Below are 22,113 nucleotides of genomic sequence, written 5' to 3' on the forward strand. Positions count from 1 at the left end.
TTTTCACTGAATAAAGTGAGGGTTTGCATCACTTTCATACTTTCTTTTGCGTTTCTTTTTTTTTTACTTCAAGGATTACACTGATTTGAAGAAAAACAGAAAAAGAAGAAAATATCGGTGCAACAAGATAACAGAAGCCCGGCATCCCGCTATATGAAAGCTGCGTTTTAGCTTCCTTGCGTTGCTGAGAATGTGACTTAGAGTTCATTCTATTTTATCATTCAAGAATTGCGAAATTTAACAGAAAAGAAAAAGCAAGAAAATGATTAGAAAGAAGAAAGTATGAGTGGAACGAACTGATCGCAGAGTCAGTGACATCACACTATCAATGCTTTATGTCACTAAAATGTGGCATTAAGAGTTCGAATTATCATTTCGATTATAGTCGTTAGTACTTATCAAGTAATAAAGGTTAGGTTTGCATCGCATTTTATCCTTTCGTCTATTTTTATGCCTCCGCCACGAAGTGGTGCCGGAGGCAATATGTTTTCGGGTTGTCCGTCCGTCCGCCCGCATTCGTTTACGCGATAATTATAACTTGAGTAATATTGACTGGAATTTTACCAAACTTGGTCCAAGTATAAAGTATGATGGGGCAATTACTTGATTAGATTTTAGGTGAATGGTATGATGGAACAATTACTTGATTAGTTTTTTAGTGAAATCGGACAGAGGTCAAAGGTCAAAGATCAAGGTCAAATCCTAAAATTTATATGTTTACATGATAACTCAAAACTGGATGAAGCAGCTTTCACCAAACTTGGTCCAGGGATGATTTATGATGGGGCAATTAGTTGAGTAGATTTTAGTGACATTGGCAAGAGGTCAAATGTCAAAAAGGTCAAGGTCAAATGCTAAAAATGTTGCTATTTCCCCCATATCTATGCAATGCCCAAAGGTATTTTCTTGAAACTTAAGAGTAGACATGTACTACTGCGTAAAGATTCTCCAGAGAGAGTTTCATGTCATAAGGTCAAAGGTCAAAAGGTCAAAGGTTAGGTGAAGATGTTACAATTTCACTTTTCTCGCAAATGGTTCAATGTATTTTCATGGAACTTGGTACATACACATGTACTGACTGGCAGGGATTATCTAGGGAACTTTATGGGGTCATGGGTCAGTAGTCAGGGGGTCAAAAGTCAAGGTCAACTACTCAAAATTTTACTATTTCCCTCATGTACTAGTATACATGCTTGCATTATTAGTTTTAAAACCTAATATATACATGTATTACCTAATGGAGATTCTCTGGGAAATTTCCAGCCAGAAGGTCAAAGGTCAAAGATTAAGGGTCAAAGGACAGGTTTAAATGCAAAAAAAAATGCTATTTTGTACAGTAATTACACTCTTTCTTCATATCTTGAGAATTACTCAATGCATAAACTTATAAAAGGGTCGGTCAGAAGTCAAGTAAAATTCCTCAATTCTCCAAATATATGTACCTGCATTCTTAGACAATTTTAGCAAACCCAGTTCAAGGAAAGTGAACATTCAAGATATTTCTGACAAACCTGTCATTTCACTATTTTGCCAGTTTATGTCAAACTGTCATCACACATTGTGAAGACATTGTACTATACACCTATTGGGAGAATCATGCATTATGGCGGAGGCATCAGCTGCTATAGCGACATTTCTAGTTCCCTTTTTATATCATAGTATACTCCAAAGATCATGCAATTTAGGAGAACATGGAAAGAAAAGGAAGAAGAGAAAAAAATAGTGCAACTATAACGAAGCGGTATCTGCAACTATCAACGCTGCATAATAATCTATTATGCGTCGCTGTGAAGTAGAAATTCATCAACGGTCTGGTGCATATTTTGGGTGGAACATTCGGAAAATATTCAATGAAATAAGTAAGAAGACACGTCAATGCAAAAATAAAGGAAGTCTTTATTACTGTTGCGTGATTTTTTTTTCTTTTTTAATGTTTACGTGTCGATGTGCACTGCAGGTGAAAGGCTTTTGAACTTTGTTTCCCGTCTATCGTCATCGTGGAAACTCAATATAGATGATCTAGGTCTGATATACCGTTGTAGAACAAAATACTTGATTATTATAACAAACTATTTTCACAGGTCCCAATTAATTATTTCCGTTGTGTTGTATCACTTATTGACTACTAATAAAAAGAAGAAATTGTCTTCTTCACAAGGATCTCGTCACCATACCGAGTTTCACTGTATTTATTTTCGTGTGGCGTTCGGTGCTGCGAACTTCGGTTTACTACTTTATTTTTGTCATTTTTCATACCTCTCATTTGGTAATATTTCTTTCATTAATATTACTGTCTTTATTCGTTCTCTTTATATTCCGTAAGTATCTAAAAGTAATTCAAACTTTCACATTTTCGTAACGGCGATCTCACCGCTTCGCTGCAGTATTTTCGAAGGAAGTTTCATGGCACTGGCAGCCACTTTGGTGTGCTGTGTGTTAGTTTTATAGTTATTGTGGTGTCGGGGAGGTTGTTGGGATTTCGTAGTTTGTTCGCTAGCCTAAGGTGTTTAAAATCTTGAAGTGATGATGGTTGTCGTGTTTCTCAATGTTATAGGAATAGGTAAAAATGATTCTGAGTGATGGTGATTATAATTAGGGCCCACCGATGCTGGTGTAAAAGACAGCTTGTTGCGAATGCTGAGCATACGTGTATAGTAGTCCTTCATCTTATTTCATGTCTCCCTCTTTTACTCTATTTCCCCCCTCCCATGAAGGATGAAAATAAAAATTATATATGTCTATCTCACAACAAAAAAGAATGCGCGCACTAGAATTCTGTTAATAAACAGAGTGTAAATACCCTGGAAGTATCGATCAAAGAAGTAGCTCTTGAGTAGAATTAAAGGAATCATTTTATGATTCTATTAATATAGTCTTTCTTTTGGCCCATAGTAGAAACATCGAACAGTCGATCATAGTCCGGGATAATAGTGTATACTTGATTATTTTAGATGTTCCTGAACTATAGAAAGGGATTGATTAATCACTCGATTTATGCAATCACAGAAAGACAATAATTATGAAAGGACACGTCTTGTTTGCAGACACAGATTCACTACAGTTTGAAAGAACTTCACCTATGAACTGTGACGGTCCACTATATATACAAAGATGATTTGGCTATCAACATTCGTTCGTTTCTTGTTTTGTTATGTCTTGTCTGTTTGTTTGTTTGTTTTTTGTTTGGTTTTGTTTTTGTTTTTGCTCGTACAAGACATGACGATTTCTTCGTATTGAATGTAAACTGTTACCGCAATCAAGCCATTAAGCGCAACTGCGGCGCATTTCATCCATTGAACTTGCAGTAGCCTCAAACAAGGCAAGAGCACATGGCACGTGTTTCGCACATTCACACACAGGGTGACATTTAGCAATCATCGTTATGGCGGACTGTCTGATTTCAATCATGGGAAAAGAAACTGGAATACTTGGGAAAATGATGATGTTTAAAATCAAATGAAATGAAAAAGCCTGTAAAAATGTATGGCTATGTCACGGCTCCACTCTAACTTTTATTTTAATGGCCCGATCGGGCCACCAAAATCATTGATTTTTATTTTTTGGTGGCCCGAAAGTAAAATCTGGTGGCCCGAAAAAAAAAAAAATCAAGAAAAATAGAAGAACTAAATCGGTCATACTAAACATAGAAAAATAAATATTAAGCATTACTAAAATGATACAGGTACCCATGTCTAAAATAAATAAATAAATAGAAAATTCAATCATCTTACCGTTATTCTGAGTCCTAAGATTTAGCATAACATAGGCGAATGCGTCCGGCATGGAGGCATTCTCTACTTCATTCCCGGACGCACGCATTCTGCCTGCACTGAGAATGCCCTATAGTTACTCCCCTCAGCCTTGTGAATAGAGGCATTCCGTCGTATTCCGAGAATGGGGATTATAAAATCCTCTATTCAAGGCGTCCGGAATGCGTCTGAGAATGCAGATGCGTTACTGAAACCATTCATTCACGAAGAATAATAGCGGCTTCGTGCACCTCTACTATTGTCTTTGACCTTCAAAAGAACGACACGCAGCCCTGTCGCGTTGTGAGAAAGAAAAGCCGCGCCATATATACACGTTGTATTTCAGTTTCAGTGTGAAAAAAAAAAATGAATAAAAGTGTCTCTGGAAAAGGATTTCTAACACAGAGATTTTGTTTTGGTTCGATTTTTCTGTTTGTTGGTTAGTTTGTTTTTTTACGACATAATACTCATTGCCTAAAGTTGCGTTTCGTACCGCAGTTCGATACATTCGTATTTTTTTCTTGCCAGATTGAGACTCCAACCCTGTTGCTAGGAGGTACCTACCAGGTATACCGTCAGGGCTCGATACTAGCGGTGGCCCGGGGCCACCAAAAAATGCACGTCGGGCACCAAAATTTCAGATATGAAGATTTTGGTGGACCAATCGGGCCACCAAGAAAAGTCGGATGTTTGCCTTTACTTTTGGAAATGAACAGCGGTAACAATCGACTCCGTAAGATGCTAAAATAAATGTCGGATATTTGTTTTTATTTTTGGGAAATGAATAACGGTAATATTTGACTTTGTATGATACTAAAATAAATGTCGGGTGTTTGCTTATACTTTTGGAAATGAATACAGTAAGATTCAGCTTCCTACGGTGCTAAAATTTATGTCAGATATTTGATTTTGCGTTCGGAAATGAATAAAGATAACATTCCGCTCTGGTAGATGCTGAAATAAATGTCGCATGTTTGCTTTGACGTTCGGAAATGAATAATAAAAAATTTTCAACTCCGTACGATGATAAAATGAATGCCGGATGTTTGCTTTTACGTTCGAAAGTAAATAGCAATAACAGTCAGCTCCGGAAGATGCTAAAATAAATGTTGAATGATCCCTTTGACGTTCGGAAATGAATAACAATAATATTCAACTCTGTACGACGATGAAATGAATGTCTGATGTTTGCTTTTATGTTCGAATCTAAGTAGCAATAACATTTACCTCCGAAAGATAGTAAAATAGATGTCAGATATTTGTTTTTAATTTTGGGAAATGAATAACGGTAATATTCGACTTTGTATGATACTAAAATGAATGTCAGATGTTTTCTTATACTTTTGGAAATGAATAACGGTAAGATTCAGCTCCGTATGGTGCTAAAATTAATGTTGAGTATTTGATTTTGCGTTGGGAAATGAATAAGGATATCATTCGGCTGTGGAAGATGCTGAAATAAATATCGCACGTTTGCTTTGACGTTCGGAAATGAATAATGGTATTGAACTCCGTACGATGGTAAAATAAATGCTGGATGTTTGCTTTTACGTCCGAAAGTAAAAAAGTGGCAATAACAGTCAGCTCCGGAAGATGCTAAAATAAATGTCAAATGATCCCTTTGACGTTTGGCAATGAATAACAATAATATCCAACTCCGTACGATGATGAAATAAATGTCTAATGTGTGCTTTTATGTTCGAATCTAAATAGCAATAACATTTAGCTCCGAGTGATGCTAAAATATATGTCGGATATTTGCTTTGACGTTCGGAAATGAATAACAATGATATTCAACTCCGTACGATGATTTAAAATGTCGGATGTTTGCATTTACTTTCGAAAGTCATAGCAATAACATTCGGCTCCGGAAGATGCCAAAATAAATGTCAGATGATTGCTTTTACGTTTGGGAGTGAATAGCAGTAAAATTCTGCTCCATAATGATGCTGAAATAAATGTCGGATACTTGCTTTTACATCATCTCACAATGAATAAAAGTAATGTTTAGCTGCGTTTGATGGTAAAGTAAATGTGTGATGTCTGCCTTGACGTTCAAAAATGAAAAACAGTAACATTCGGCTGCGTGCGATGCTAGAATGATTGTCAGATGATTAATTTCACTTTCGGAAGTGGACAGCAGTAACATTCGACTCCGTACGATAATAGAATAAATGTCGGATGTTTGCTTTTGTATAGATCTGGAATATGAATAACAGTAATATTCTGCTCCATACGATGCTAGAATGAATAACAGATTGTTGCTTTTACATTTTGGATATGATTAACGGTATCAATCGGCTCAGTTAGATGCTAAAATAAATAGCGGATGTTTGCTTTCACGTTCGGAAATGAATAAGGATAATATTCAGCTCCGTAAAATGCTGAAACGAATGTCAGTTGAAAATGATTAACGGTAGCATTCAGCTCCGTAAGGTGCTAAAATACTAGTAAATGTTGGACGATTGCTTTTACAATCAGAAATGAATAACGGTAACTTCGGCTCTTTACACTGGTGCTAAAACAAATGTCGGATGTTTACAAATGTCTGCAAATGCTCCTACTTTCACATTTCAAACGTAAAATTTCATCACCTATAAATAGGCATCAACTTTTATAACAATCTATAAGCCTATTTTCTAAATCTTAGAACTCAGAATAACAGTAAGATGATTGAATTTTCTATTCATTTACTTTAGACATGGGTACCTGTATCACTTCAGTAATACTGAATATCTATTTCTGTATGTTTAGTAGGACCGATTTAGTTTGTATGTTTTTCTTGATTTTTTTTTCGGGCCACCAAAAAATAAAATTCAATGATTTTGGTGGCCCGATTGGGCCACCAAAAATAAAAGTTGTGTGGAGCCCTGCTATTCCTATCATTGCATATGTCAGTGAGGGCTTCAGAATATTGCGCAATACCCGAGCAGGACCTCTGATCAGGGAGATGTAGTAAACAAACGATTAAATATAATATTGTTTGATACAGGGCACAATCACACCGCAACTTTTCTGACACTTCGTAATATGATTGAATTGAGTATTAAATACATATTTATGAACTCGCAAGCTCTCTACTTTGAAGATTTTAGAAAGTGATACAAAGTTGTATTTCTACTCCCGGTGTCATTCTTCATTTGTGTAATTGGTATGTTGAAGAACAATTTTTCCAAGGTCATGTGTATAGACCTGACATGCGAGAGATCAAGTCTGCAAAGCATTTGCCTCAGAAGCGCTAGTGACAATTATGAAAAGGTGTATTCTGAATGAAAGAACTCGGACAACGCTATTCGCGCCTCGATATATCTGAATAAACCACGTAAAATGACTCCTTGAATACAGGAAAGATTATCTTCTGCTATAAGGGCTGATTATCAAGCACGAGTAACCATTATCCTTGCTTCACTATTGATAATAGGAATCGGCGATTAAAAGTGACGAAGTCCTGAAGCGAAACTGTGGGAGGTTCGGCATTATATCAGCTACTTTGTAAAGATTGTTTAGTTCATTTTGTGTAATGTTTGTCCACGACAATGAAAACCACAGTCAGGAACGCTAACGCAGCTCTCCTGGCTTAATCTTTCACACGCTAATAGGCCTAGTTGCTAAATCGACTTAATTAAATGGCAGACATCGTGGGATTCCCCTTTTTTTGGGGGGGGGTTCTTTCTTCTTTCTTTCTTTTTTTTTTTTGATCCAGATGGTGTTAAACACGCAATTTAACTACCTTCTCATGACTGTGCATTTTGTTTGCCGATACCTATAGTAGTTCTCTTTTCTCTTCTGAATTCTCACTTGTGTTCGACACGTGGAGCACGCAACGCAGTCACCTGCCTGTGGTGTGCCCAGGGTCTTCGACTTGAGCTAGCGTCAAAACATTGTTTCCCTGTTCATTCCCCCAGGCCCCAGAAATGCCTGCGCGCGTGGCATAAGTCTCTACTCTACCCCCTCCCCTTCCTCAAAGTCTGGCACCTTGCCAGCCATCGTGGGATTTTTTTTTTCTTTCTTTCTTTCTTTTTTTTTTGTCCAGATGGTATTTAAACACGCAGTCATACTACTACAGTGCACTCCCGTGACAACTAACACGGTTATAACGAAATATCGCTATAACGAAGTAAAACCTCTCGTCCCAAAATTATCGCCATTAATGTCTATGGTACAAAATCCATTTATAACGAACACGGTTAATAGCGAAATTTTTGTTATCAAACGAAGTCTTTTCCAAGCGCCACTGACAAAGAAAAACAAAAGAAATGTGCTCCGTTATAACGAATATGCAGATCGCTTTCGAAAATACGTAACGGAACAATCATTTAGCGTCTCTGCATGAGCGAATGCTTCACATCACAGCATGTTTGCTCCGTGTGTCATGCAGTTTCCGATGGGAACTTGTGTTATTGTAATACAATAATCTGAAATTAACTAAGGTTCGTTTTATCGTTTAAATGGTTCTTTATTACAAAACACACAGATTCTGATACACCTAAATGTCCATTCGGAAAGGAAATAGGGTTTGTTATTACGAACATGTTGGCGTTATTCCAAACATTTGTTATTAATATAAGGTTCTTTAATCCGACGAAGAAACATGATTCGTAATACGACGGTTCGTTAGCCCGAAAATGATAGGAATTCCAAACATTCATTAATCAGAACATTGAAAAAAAAGTTTCGTTAATCCGACAGTGAAAAAGGTGAGCGAACTGTCCAATAACAAAACTTCAGATAACTGAACCTCCGAAATGATCAACCTTTGTCATTTCTTTTTATTAACATACCTTCTTTGGAATATCAAACTTCATTTCATGTTCGGATTTAAAAAAACAAAAACAAACTTCGGAACAACAAACCTTTGGAATAGTGATCCTTTCTCATTTCTTGAATCATAAACCTTCGGAATGACGAACCTCATTCATTTTCCGATCAACGAACCTTCGGAAAACGAATAATATATCCATGGACTTAAGGGAAAATGAATCTTCAGGAGAGTGATGCTTCAAATGAACAAACCTTCAGAATCCTCGAAATGGCGAAACTTCAGAATAAGGAGCCTTCGGAGCAAGGAGCTTTAGTAAGAAATGAAACTGGAATAGCGAACTGTAATCGAATCCTAAACCGTCATTTTCTATACATGCGTGACAATACAAACAACTTTCTTTTAAATGTAATATTCAAACGAAATTAAAAATGTACCGTCCCATTTCGCATAGTTTTCAAGTGTATGATGAGTATTCAACGAACAGAATATGATAAACCGGTATGCGAGGTTTCCTTGTTTTCGTTATAAGTTTGCCCTATATATTGTATTTGTTTGGTTGTAACGAAAGAAAACTGCCGGTCCCGAGCATTTCGTTACAACGGGAGTGGGTTTACAGCTCGTTATTCCGAAGGCTTGTTTAGTCCGAAGGTTCGTTATTCCGAAGATTTGTTATTCCGAAGGTTCGTTAATCCGAAAATGTGATGAAGTTTGTAACTCCGAAGGTTCGTTAATCTAAAAAATGAAACAAAGCTCGTTATTCCGAAGGTTCGTTACGGGCCCTTAATTTCGGATCAATGAACCTTTGGAAAAACGAACCCTATTTCATTTTCGGATTAACACACCTTTGGAATAACGAACCCTATTTTCATTTTCGGATTAACGAACCTTCGGAAAAATGCCACAAATGTTAGGATTAACGAACCCTTTTTCATTTTCGAATTAACGAACCTTCGAAATAACGAACAGCAACTACGGGAGTGCACTGTAGTACCTTCTCCGGACTGCGCGTTTTGTTTACGGGCAGTTCTTTTTTCCTCTTTCGTGAATTCTTACCTGTGCTCTACACACTGTGTGTAGAGCACACACGAGTCACCTGGAGGCAACTTACACTATGCGAGCAGAAAACAACAGGTACTGTAGTTTCTTCTGCTACAGCTACTTTTATCGTCAAAAATTACTCGACCTTGTCACCGCACCTCAAAACAAGAGAGGGGCTTGACGGCCATAAGAGAAGGTACACACTTTTGACCACTGCAGGGGGCATGACGGTCGAATGAAAAAGGTCAGGTCAGTTTATGGCCTCGAGAATATAATTTTTTTCTGTGGGGCATCACAGCCAACCAAAGAGGCATCGAAAAAATGGCTATCAATAGTCGTCAATTAGATTCGAGCCCTGCAACTTGCATGAATAAAGATATAGCATATCAGTTGTCTTTCATTCTGGAAAAAATTGTCTCCCATGCATGAATCTCAGTTACTGTTACTTTTTAGATTGCGAAAAATAAATTGCTAAACTTAATGATCATAAAGAGAGGAATATCCTTTGTGCACAAAAATACAGAATACAGAAATGTTTAGAAATAAACATGAAACAGAAACAGGCATTTCCTCACCCTCAATAATAAATTAGATTGATATGCAACTGTTTTGGTAAACATTATTATTCCAAAATTCCGTCAACCAGAAAATGAAACTCGGGTGCTTGTATAAACCCAAATATGAAATATGACGTTTTTCCTGAAAGTTATATACCTAACATTTAAAAGAAAAAAAAATGTCATTCCGAAAGTTTGTCAATTCAAAACGAAAGAAATGTCCACTACACTATTCAAATATTTGTTAGTATGCCATATAAAGCAACTGATGCATAATAGATGCTGTTAACGGTTAAACACGAATGTGATGATCAATAACCAATAAGTTTAAGATATTGGGTCTTTATACGCTACTTAGTATACTCTGTAGTGTTACAAATTGTATGAGAAAAATACTTATCACAGTTATGATGAACCCAAAATTGAGTTTTAGGATCTACAACATTAGCGCGGCATGAGCTGGTGAGCATGCTGGAAAAGGCCAACAAGCAAATACATGTAGTCACTGTGGACGCATCTATCATCTAATGTGCCCAATAACTCAGAATGTTCTGGCAGATATTGGTGGATTAACAGGTGGCAAACCATGACGCAGCCGACACACAATGCACCGACTTTGCAGCGGTACGGCCACAAACGCAACGAAGTTTACATTCGGGCTGCCGCATTGGTCGGCATGAGTGATGGTTAGTCATGTCCTGTGATTGGATAATTGTCTCACACACCCACACCATCGCCTTGTAATGTATTCCGTAGCGCATAAACGACTTCACTATTAAGTGCAGGGGAAAAAAAGAAAAACGAATTGTGAGCTTGAATAACAAAACCTGAACTACGAAAGCAATGTTTTCTTCTTTTCTTTCTTTCTTTATTAATTAGAATGTGAGATGACATCAGTGGCATAGTTAACTTTCGATTTTGATATTTACAAATGTATAAGGATGTGGAATTGGGTCGTGGTAATATCGTGGTAAAACTAAGAGTCAGTAGAGTCCTCAAAGATACAGACATAACTGAATTCCACTTTACGCGACTTTAACACATTTTGACAGAGTGCATCATTTTTGTGCACATGAATATCGAATTTGATTTCCCCTACATAAGATATTCACGCTTCTGAGACCATTTCCCCTTCAGTCTTTCACTCTCTGCCACTTTTTTTCTGTTTTGTTGTTTTGTTGCTCCTTTGTATCTCTCAAACCAAAATGCGACAATGGTAAAAATGCACATATTGTAGCGACAACAAATGAGTACTCCGGTACCAGTAACAGACTGCGTGATAACCGGAATTTCATTTGAAGATTTGAGAAAACGAAAGCACTATCAGTGGCGTTTTATGCTGGAGTGACTAAGACTAAAACGCACTTGTTAATCAAGTACAGTCAACCTCGCATGGTGAAGAAAATGGTTCGATGTACGCAAACTTCGAGGTCCGCATACGTCGAATTTTCTTCAACTTATCCGACGTTTATCGATGTTCAACATGGTATCTGTTATAATGCCTAACGATTGTTTGCATGCATGTCAATTGGAATTGAATCGGCTTTTATATGAATGAATTAAATGAAAATCGAAACTGAAAACAACATTTCAGAAAAAGAGATTTTGGTGGCCCGATTGGGCCACCAAAAAAAGTCGGATGTTTGCCTTTACTTTTGAAAATGAACAGCGGTAACAATCGGCTCCATCAGATGCTAAAATAAATGTAAGATGTTTGCTTTTAATTTTGGAAATGAATAATGTTTATATTCGACTCGGTATGATACTAAAATAAATGTCGGATGTTCGCTTATACTTTTGGAAATGAATAACGGTAAGATTCAGCTCCGTACGGTGCTAAAATTAATGCAGATATGTGATTTTGCGTTCGGAAATATTAAGGATAACATTCGGCTCCGAAAGATGCTGAAATAAATGTCGAATATTTGCTTTGACGTTATGAAATGAAAACAATAATATTCAACTCCGTACGATGATAAAATAAATGTCGGATGTTTGCTTTTATGTTCGAAAGTAAATAGCAATAACATTCAGCTCCGGTAAATGCTAAAATAAATGTCGAATGATCCCTTTGACGTTCGGAAATGAATACCAATAATATTTAACTCCGTACGATGATTAAATAAATGTTGGATGTTTGCTTATACTTTCGCAAGTAAATAGCAATAACATTCGGCTCCGGAAGATGCTAAAATAAATGTCAGATGATTGCTTTTACGTTCGGAAGTGAATAGCAGTAGGCCCTAATATTGTACTCCATAAGATGCTAAAATAAATGTCAGATGTTTGCTTTTGAATTTCGAAATGAATAACAGTAACATTCAGCTGCGTTCGATGGTGAAATTAATGTTTGATATTTGTTTCGACGTTTGGAAATGAGTAACAATAATATTCTACTCCGTACGATGACGTAGTGACGTAGAATGCATTTGTATTGTAGCAGCAGCACTGATTTTCATATTTTTATTCCTATCAGTTCAATTCTATTTGATCCAAATCCGGTTAATTTCACATGATCGGCATTTGATGACAATTTACGGAACTGTGCAATATTATCGGAGACAACATGCTTATGATTTTTTTTAATCAATGATTCGAGTCCTGATCGCAATAGGCATGACAATACAAGTTTCATCTGTGTTTAGAGACATTGGCCGTGTGATGTTTGGATTCTCATTTAGAAAAGGGAGTCATATCTGCCATCTTTGGTACCAAATTCTGTATACACTGAATAACGAAGATACAGCAGCGAATACATATGACCTTTGACCCACCTTTACACTTCCAAGATGGCATCTGAGGAAAAAGTGGTTATTTTGTGAAATGATTCTTGCGACATCGTCTAGATACGTGTGCAAAATATGGCAAAGATAGGACAGGTATTCACCAAGATACAAAATGCAACATTTTTGACCTTTGACCCTTATTTACATACCCAAGATATTGTCCAATCAAGTAGTTGTTATTTCATGAAATAATGTATGTGACGTGAACTAAACATGTGCAAAATATGGGGGTGATCTGTAGGGCGTGCTTTTCTTGAGTTATTGCAAAGAAAGTTGCAGAAAGAAAGAACTATCTGAATCCATCGAAGATAAGCTTTAATTTCAACCAAGATTTTTAACGTGATTCCAACATCGTATGAAAAAACGAAGGGCACATAATGATAGCGCAAAGTCTCAGCTACAACATATTAAAATCTGGGAGAAATTTACCGAAGGGTAAGTGAGCTAGTGCTCGATAAAGACAATCGTGTCAATTTTCACATTTAAAAAAAATCCCTCTCATAGAGATAACACTTCATAACGAAGATACAGAAAGAAGTTCATATGACATTTAACCCCAATTTGCACAGACAAGATGGCATCTGAGCAAAAAGTAGTTATTTTGTGAAATGATCCTTGTAACATGGTCTTTACGTGTGCAAAATATGGGAAAGATAGGACATGTATTCACCAAGATACAGGATGAAACATCTATGACCTTTGACCCTAATTTACATACCTAAGATGGCGTCTGATCAAGTAGTTGTTATTTTATGAAATAATGTTCATGACATGAACTAAACATGTGCAAAATATGGTGGTTATAGGGTATGTTTTTCTTGAGTTATTGCACATAAATTTGCAAAAAGAAAGAAATATTTCAATACATCGAAGATAAACTTTAATTTCAAGTAAGTTTTTTGACGTGATCCCGACATCATATGAAAAAACAAAGGGCACACTGACGATAGCGCAAAGTCTCAGCTACAACATATCAAAATCTTGGAGAAATTCACCGAAGCATATTGAGCTAGTGCTCGATAAAGATAGTAATGTCAATTTTCATTTCCATAAAAACTGCACCCCCATAGAGATTACACGTAAACTGGTCAAATTTGACAAGGTTACATTCAATCCATTTTTACGAGGTAATGCCGTCATCCAATCATAATTATGTTTTCACATTTATGAAAGAACATTTCGTAAGCTACAACATATTGAAATTTGGGTGAAAATTGGCAAAGGAAAGTGAGATACGCTCGAGTAAACTTGAAATTTGATGACATCATTTTGAAAATTTACTTTTTTTTACTTTATTGAGAAATTTGATATCTTTTAATCATTTTGTCAGCATCGCCAACCCATGAAATGACATGTACAACTCATCAGCTTTCAGGATATGTCAAGAAAATGGGGGGTCACCGTCCATCCTGACGAGTAAAATCCGATTTAAAATTGGCGGTTTTTTGGCATAGTTGCACTGTGTATCCCCATTGATGCACGCGCGGAATTTTGAATTTGACGGGCCGGTATGACGTCATATTGAGTCGGATCGACTTGAAACTTGGTAGAAATATTCCTTGACATTTTGGACATGCGATCCGTGTGAAAAAACTGAAAATTTCTATTGCATATGAGCTGTGTGTGCGAATATGTGCGCGCGTACGCGTCCGTCCAGTAGAATCCGCTTGACTTAAAATATATGTGACGTAAATTTCATTGAAGAATTCCATTCTATTAATGAGATATGCATGAAAATGTGTTTTCATATAATGACGTCATAGTGACGTCACGGTCGACTGATCACTGTTTCACTTGATCTGTCGTCTTTGGGACATGATACATATATGGTATAAGTTTGACATTCATAGGCAATGCACTTTCTGAGCTAACCTCTGCACAATTTTTGAGGAGAAAGAAATAAAGAAAGATTCCGTACAGAAACAATAGATGATCCGAGAGGATACTCGGATCACCTAACTAAACTAAACTAAAACTAAAACAAACAAACAAAGGAACATGTGCTAGCTGAATATTAAATGGGCTCACAAACTCTTTTGTTGTACACATGAATATTGTCACTGGAGGCAAGTATCTACTGAGCTGAGCCTCTATCGCTGTGTACATCTTAATTCGAGTTTTATTGCGAAACAAGCACATATACGCGAAGTTAGTAACGGCAATGCACAAAACACAAATCTCTTGAGAGCTTTTGAAAGAGCGGGATCCGAAACATGGACCCGTTTCTAGACACTGTACGTTTTAAATTTGATATGAAAAAAACAGACGCATATTCCCCAAAGTGCATGCAACTTTGCGATTTAAATTGAAGTGCGTTGCTGTGAAGATATGCGTGTGAATTCGTATGATTCTGTCGAGATAATTTTTCAGTGCCGACTGAGTTGAAAGAGGATGTGTGATTTTCCTTCCCTAAGTCGCCATATTTTTATTTGTTTTGCTTACATTTCTATTGCCATACCTGAAAATGAATTGTGCTCGCGCTCCGATTCGCAACATTACCACTCTGTGATGTACGGCACGGGCCAGTCTGAAATAAAAACAAGAAAAATTGTTAATCCGGAAACGACATCTTTCGGATTACTAACCTTCGTAAAGATAAATATCTTTCCATCGTCGGACTTATTTAACTTTGGACTGCGATTTAAACCTTCGGAATAGCGAACTACAGTAACAATAATTTGCTACTATTTTTTTCATCGACATTTCGTGAAGCACGATGCGTTTCGGTAGTTTGAAACGTGTTAATGTTGCGATGTCTTTCCCCTGCTAGTGCAGACTAAGTTCGGTCACGGCGAAAGTTCCGTTACGAAATAAAAAATGATTCAAGTCTTTTCAACAATAACACACTTTGGTTTATAGTTTTTATGCGTTTAAACGCAGTTTTTAGTTTCGTACAAAAACCGCAAGTCTTTTCTGCAACGCTCTTGCGTTTTAGATACAGCGTTGCTTGTGATTTGATGGACTTGCATTTGACTATTAGAATTGCGTTTAGACGCAATTGAGTTTAAGTTTCTTACAATTTTCTAGTGTCGGATGATTATGAAATGCAAGTCTTTTCAGCGTTCCGTGTTTGATGGACTTGCATTTGATTTTGGGGGTTGCGTTTAATTTTTAATTTTGCGTAAGAAGTAAAAAATAATGCAGGTCTTTTCAACAATAACTCACTTCCGTAGATGTTTAGAGATGCGTTTAAATGCAGTTTCTTATAATTTCGTACAAAAAGGATGTCTTTTCTGCAATGCTCTTGCGTTTAAATACAGCGTCGCGTGTGATTTGATGGACTTGCATTGGATTTTTAGAATCGCGTTGAAACGCAACTGAGTTTTAAAGAAGTTCCCTACAATTTTCAAGTTTCGTATGATTATCAAACGCAAGTCTATTCAGCGTTCCGCGTGATGACATGGACTTGCAATTACATTTGATTTTCAGAGCTGCGTTTAATTTTTAATTTTGCATACGAAAAAACAAACAAAATAATGCAAGACTTTTCAACAATAACGCACCTCCATAGATGTTAAGAGATGCTTTTAAACGCAGTTTCTCTATAGTTTCTTACGAAAACCTCAAGTCTTCCCTGCAACGTTCTTGCGTTTGAATAGAGCGTTGCGCGTGATTGATGGACTTCATTTGATTTTTAGAGTTGCGTTTCAACGCAATTGAGTTTCAGGTTCGTACAACTATTTTCTAGTTTCATACTATATCGAATGCAAGCCTTTTGGCAGCAACGCACTTGCGTTTATGTGCAAAGTTGCTCGTGATTTGATACACCTGCATTTAATTGTCAGCTGCATTTAATTACATGTAGTTGCATTTGATTAATTTTCTAAAAACGGGCCCAGGTTTCTATTAACGCTTCGGAATAATTAACGTTAGAATATTCGGATAAACAGAAACACCTACACGTGTATTTCATGTTCTGATAATGATTTTCTACTAGGACCTTTATGTGTACAAAGTTTTTGCGTTTTGAGAATAACGAGCAGAAAAGGGGGAAAGTGAACTGCTTTGGGTAGGCAACTACATGTAATTCTCCAATGTAAATGAATGTATGCCCTTTCATTTCTGGCGTACAAGACAATATGGACGCATGGCGCGAACGCTACCACGCCATACACTAGGGAATTACTGATTAGAAATGCAGCGAATCAGAGCGGGAAAACAATTTATTCTTTTTTAAGAGAATGGCGATAAGATTTTGAGCGAAAAATTATGTCGACTTAGACGAGGGAATAAACACGTATTTCAGCTCAGTTGGCACTAAAAAATCAGGTCGACTTACGCAAGTTGTGGACTTATAAATGTCGACTAAGACGAAGAAATTTTCAAGGAATAACAAGACAAAAATCGGGACTCTTTTATCGTGTCAACTTAAGCGATGTCGAGGTTTACTGTACTATAGCTCCATAGTTTCAGCAGAGCCAGATGTGTATGTACCTCCCTGGTTTCAGGAAGGAGGTACTAGGCGAGCTCGCCTGGTACCTCCTTGGTTTCAGGTGCAGGGAGCTCTCATCATCTAGCTCTCGCCAACTACAGCACGTGTCTCCAACAGCATGCACGTATCAGTACAGCACAGGGTTACTAATACATGTACTATACATAGCCCCTCTTCCCTCCCAGGCCCCATGCAATTGACACGATGTTTACGACCCATTCAGCGCGTACGCAAATTCCTTTACCCTGCGGTTTTTGCCTGGCGGCAAACCTGCTTTGAAGTTCCTGGAAATTTCCACCAGCTTGTTGCCTGGCTGGCACGGCCATGGGTGTCAAGTTTCCGTCAATCTACCTAGCTATTGTGAATGTTTTTCTTATACACTTGTCACTTCATTACACACATTTTGCTTCACCTGAGAAGCTGCTTACAAGAGTGGTCTCACGCTCATGTAAGGGGAACAAATACTATATTTCGGATACTATTTCAGATACTTCTTGATTACGCTAGCGCCTCTCATCGACGCAAATTCACAAGGTAATCACAGCATTACTAACGCGTAATAGTGCAATGCCTTTCGTGGTTTCATTTGTTTGCTAGTTTGTCCATTTTTTAAGCTTCCATGAAATCAACTGTGTAAGTGTTAAGCACAAGACAAAGGGAAGACTTAATCCGGGCGTTCCCGAACGCTGGCTACATGGAGCGATGGCTTCGTGGTCGATTGGGTGCAGTGAAGTTGACGCTATTGTGTTCAAAACAAAGGCACTAAACTAAAGACTTTTAAGCTGGCGTTCCCGGAACGCGGACGGCATGGGCGCATGCCAAGCTCGTGCCAAGCTGGCTACTTAACAGATAAGAAGGCATGCCAGACGCGGGCTAACGCTCGCGATAGTAAATCTGTCACGCCTAAATGGGAATGATACCTCTGCCCCAGCTAGGCCAAGCTTGTGGAAATTTCCTTGAAAGCAGAGTGGATCAATCAATAAGTGTTGCCTGCCAGCAAAGGAATGCTCGTATGCATTCCTTCACACCCCACCCGTATTGTACACCACGTGTAGATATCAATTCTCATGGTCGGACATCCGGGTATTTTGCGTGTCACGGGGTCATGGATAGCGGTGGAGTGAAAACAAACAGTCGCGTGAGCCTGGAGTGGTAACGCTGTACGTGTTTTCTGCCGGGGCGCCCCGCGAGCATAGCGCTAGCGCAAGCTGTACTACTGTAGCTGTGCGGGCGGCAGGATTAGGCCCTAGGCCTACTCTAAATTAGGGCACCCTAAGCCTACTACAGTACTAACGTTAGGCCTATAGACCTACCTGAAGTTTCTATGAGGTACTAAGTAAGCGTAGATATCGGGGTAGGGCCTACTCAAAGAGGTTCTAATTGCACATCTGGCCATTTTGTCGGGTCGTTGATCCAGAGTCCTGCCGTGATTTCATACGGGCACAGGTCCAGTCCGACTGCCGTCAACTTGACAAAATACCGGGACCGATCGATCGACAGGATCCAGGTTATTAGAATATTGCTGGCAAGACATGGTGCATGTATCTCATGAATGATGGCACAAATGACAAAATGAATAATGAAAAACAGTCCCCATGTATATGTCTGCGTAGAGTTGCACATAAATTATACGCGTCACACATGCACTGCATGCAGTATGCGCATTATGCAGGCTTAGCGCTTGCAAGCTGTTTGTTTTCACTCCAGTCAACCGGAAGTGACGTGTAGCCGACCGCAAGAATTAGACAGTCTGGCCTGGGAGTGAGCCAGGGACGATGTCTCTAGCACTAGTCTTGAGTAAAAGCCCCTTTTGAGTTCCTGCAAACGTCATATACCAGTTTGTCTTTCTTTTCGCCTAAAAAAAAAAGCATATAGCGAACAGACCTCACCTCCCTGATATCACAAATGTTCACGTAGCCATGCAAAAGGATAGATTTATCCCTTCTAGGCGAAAACTGAATTAAATGTCCTTTGATAGAAAATTCGAAATCTACCATGCCTGGATAAAGACTACCTTGGTACCTTCGCAATGTACCAGGCCAGCTAGAGCCACATGTTCGATCGTTGAGAGCTAGCGAAGGAAGCAAAAAGGTGAGCTAGTAGCGACATGTACGTATACAAAATGCACCTCCTTGGTGAAAGCTTGGGGCTGATCGAATGCATTATAGTAGACAAAGGCTGTGAACCCTGGCAAATTAATCCTGTTAGTAGTGTTACCCTTTGGTTTTGACAGACAATAGAGAGATTAGACAAAGTCACCCGCATTTTTGATGCATTCTCAGTTTCATTCCGGAATGCCCGGCTTATTTCTAGGCCCTGTTAAGCTGAGCATTCCCAGGCGACGGCCGGAATGGGTATAGAATGCGCACATTCTCGAGTGCATGCCACTGAGATAAAAGGTATTCCGAACGCATTCTGGAATACCAACGAGTGGATGTCTGTTGCGCCTTACGTTTGAAATGAAAAAGTGGGAGCATTTGTAGACATTAAATGTAAACATCCGATATTTGTTTTAGCATTGTAAAGAGCCGAAAGTTACCGTTATTCATTTCTGTTTGTAAAAGCAATCATCCAACATTTACAAGTATTTTAGCACCTTACGGAGCCGAATGTTACCGTTAAACATTTTCAAATGTAAAAGCAAACAACCGACATTCATTTTAGCATCTTACAGAGCAGAATTCATCCTAGTTCAGTTCCAAATGTAAAAGCAACAATCTGTTATTTATTTTAGCATTGTACGGAGCAGAATATTACCGTTATTCATTTCCAAATTTAAAAGCAAACATCCGACATTTATTTTATTATCGTACGGAGCCAAATGTTACTGCTACCAGCTTCCGGAACTGAAATGAATCATCTGACATTTATTTTAGCATCGTACAGAGCCAAATGTTACTGCTATTCACTTCCAAACGTAAAAGCAATCATCTGACATTTATTTTGGCATCTTCCAGAGCCGGATGTTATTGCTATTTACTTTCGAAAGTAAAAGCAAACATCCGACATTTATTTAATCATCGTACGGAGTTAAATATTATTGGTATTCATTTCCGAACGTCAAAGGGATCATTCGACATTTATTTTAGCATTTACCGGAGCTGAATGTTATTGCTATTTACTTTCGAACATAAAAGCAAACATCCGACATTTATTTTATCATCGTACGGAGTTGAATGATATTGTTATTCATTTCCGAACGTGAAAGCAAACAATCGATATTTATTTTAGCATCTTCCGGAGCTGAATGTTATTGCTATCTACTTTCGAACATAAAAGCAAACATCAGACATTTCTTTTATCATCGTACGGAGTTGAATATTATTGTTATCCATTTCTGAACGTCAAAGAGGTCATCTGACATTTATTTTAGCATCTTACGGAGCCGATTGTTACCGCTGTTCATTTCCGAAAGTAAAGGCAAACATCCGAAAAAAAGGAGGTTGAAACGTACGAAATTAAAAAAAATATATGAATTTTAGAGCTGCTGAGTACAGAAAGGGCTACTAATTTGTGCTTCCAAAGATTGGCAGCTTTGCGTACTGGATCACTCGCACATGGCTCACTCTGCGATCTGCTGCTCCGGGGATTGCGCGCGTATAATAACAGTGGCAACTCTCTTTGATCGGAGAGAAGCGCCCGTAAATTTTGCGCAGCGGAATCTTCGTGAACGTGGTATAATACTGCGCTCACTGTGCACCTGCGTATGCTGGCAAGCAAAGTGGAATCGGTAATATAATGGACCGCGTGTGATGCGGGTACGTCGCACACGATCGACGATCTTGCCGCTAAAAGTTAAAAGCAAGCGCCGAGCAAGTAACTGTCAAGAATGCGTTCGAAGGAAGCCGCAAAAAAGATATTTTTTAAAAGGGAAACATTACAAAAAGGGGAAGAAAAAAACCTTAGGCATGGCGCAATAGAAAGCATGGCAACTCTGAAAATTGCGCGTGGCAGTCCAAATTTATGCGTGGCGCAAAATTGGCTGCCACAATTTACGCGTGGCCGCAGGGTGAGACACATTTTGGCACTTGCCTTACGTTCTATAAAAAAAATAGTGAACCTGAATTATTGGACTGTGATGCAGAAATGCATTGCATGTAATAGTTTAGTAGAGAAAAGTTGTTATTAAGTACAAGGTTCTTTTGTTAATTCATGTTCTAGGAGGGTATTGAAGTAAATTTTGCTTGGTTGCCACCTGGCCAACCTTGGGCAGCTTTTTAGCTCCCCTAAGCCAAAGGCTCCAGTGAGCTATTGCAATCGCTCTTCGTCAGTCGTTCGTCTGTCTCTTTGTGAGTCACTTCTTTCATATGACATTATCTTCCCAAGTTTGTTTCCAACACAGTGACATGAAATCTGACCAGCCATCTTGATGAAACAATACTTAATCATTTTTCTGTAATGTGAGATTTAAAGATCAAGTTTGAGATGAAACTGTGCTGTTAAAATTTTTGCTGCTAATCTTTGTCAAGCAAATACTGTAATTATGAAAATTGTTTTCCATCTTCCAGACTTGTTTGCCCCCAGCAATTTCAGTGATACATAAATGATATGTTTATTCCTTTTTCTTTTCCTGTGTACAATATATAGGCAAATGGCCTTAAATGAAGTTTACGCCCATGCAGTGCTAGGAACACACATCCATGTGGTGCGGTATTACTCTGCCTGGTCGGAGGATGGTCACATGATCATACAGAACGAATATTGCAATGGTATGTGTAAGGCATAGTAGTAAACGATCATGCAAAGTCTCAAAACCTAATGTACACGTGTACCTGACTGATCATCATCT

The 22,113-nt window shown here is 38.2% G+C and overlaps 1 protein-coding gene across 1 annotated transcript in view; it reads left to right on the plus strand.

Moving 5' to 3' along the window:
- Positions 1-22,113, plus strand: part of LOC139743526 (wee1-like protein kinase) — a gene marked incomplete at its 5' end in the record, with an annotated part of 179,456 nt that overhangs the window by 95,091 nt on the left and 62,252 nt on the right. Inside the window, one exon of the mRNA XM_071654006.1 lies at positions 21,912-22,033. Within this exon, the coding sequence (XP_071510107.1) occupies positions 21,912-22,033 (122 nt within the window). The remainder of the gene's footprint in view (positions 1-21,911; positions 22,034-22,113) is intronic.

This window comes from Diadema antillarum, unplaced genomic scaffold, assembly GCF_040938485.1.
Source record: "Diadema antillarum isolate AM-2024a unplaced genomic scaffold, OU_Dant_1.0 seq00001092_RagTag, whole genome shotgun sequence".
NCBI classification, from domain to species: Eukaryota; Metazoa; Echinodermata; class Echinoidea; order Diadematoida; family Diadematidae; genus Diadema; species Diadema antillarum.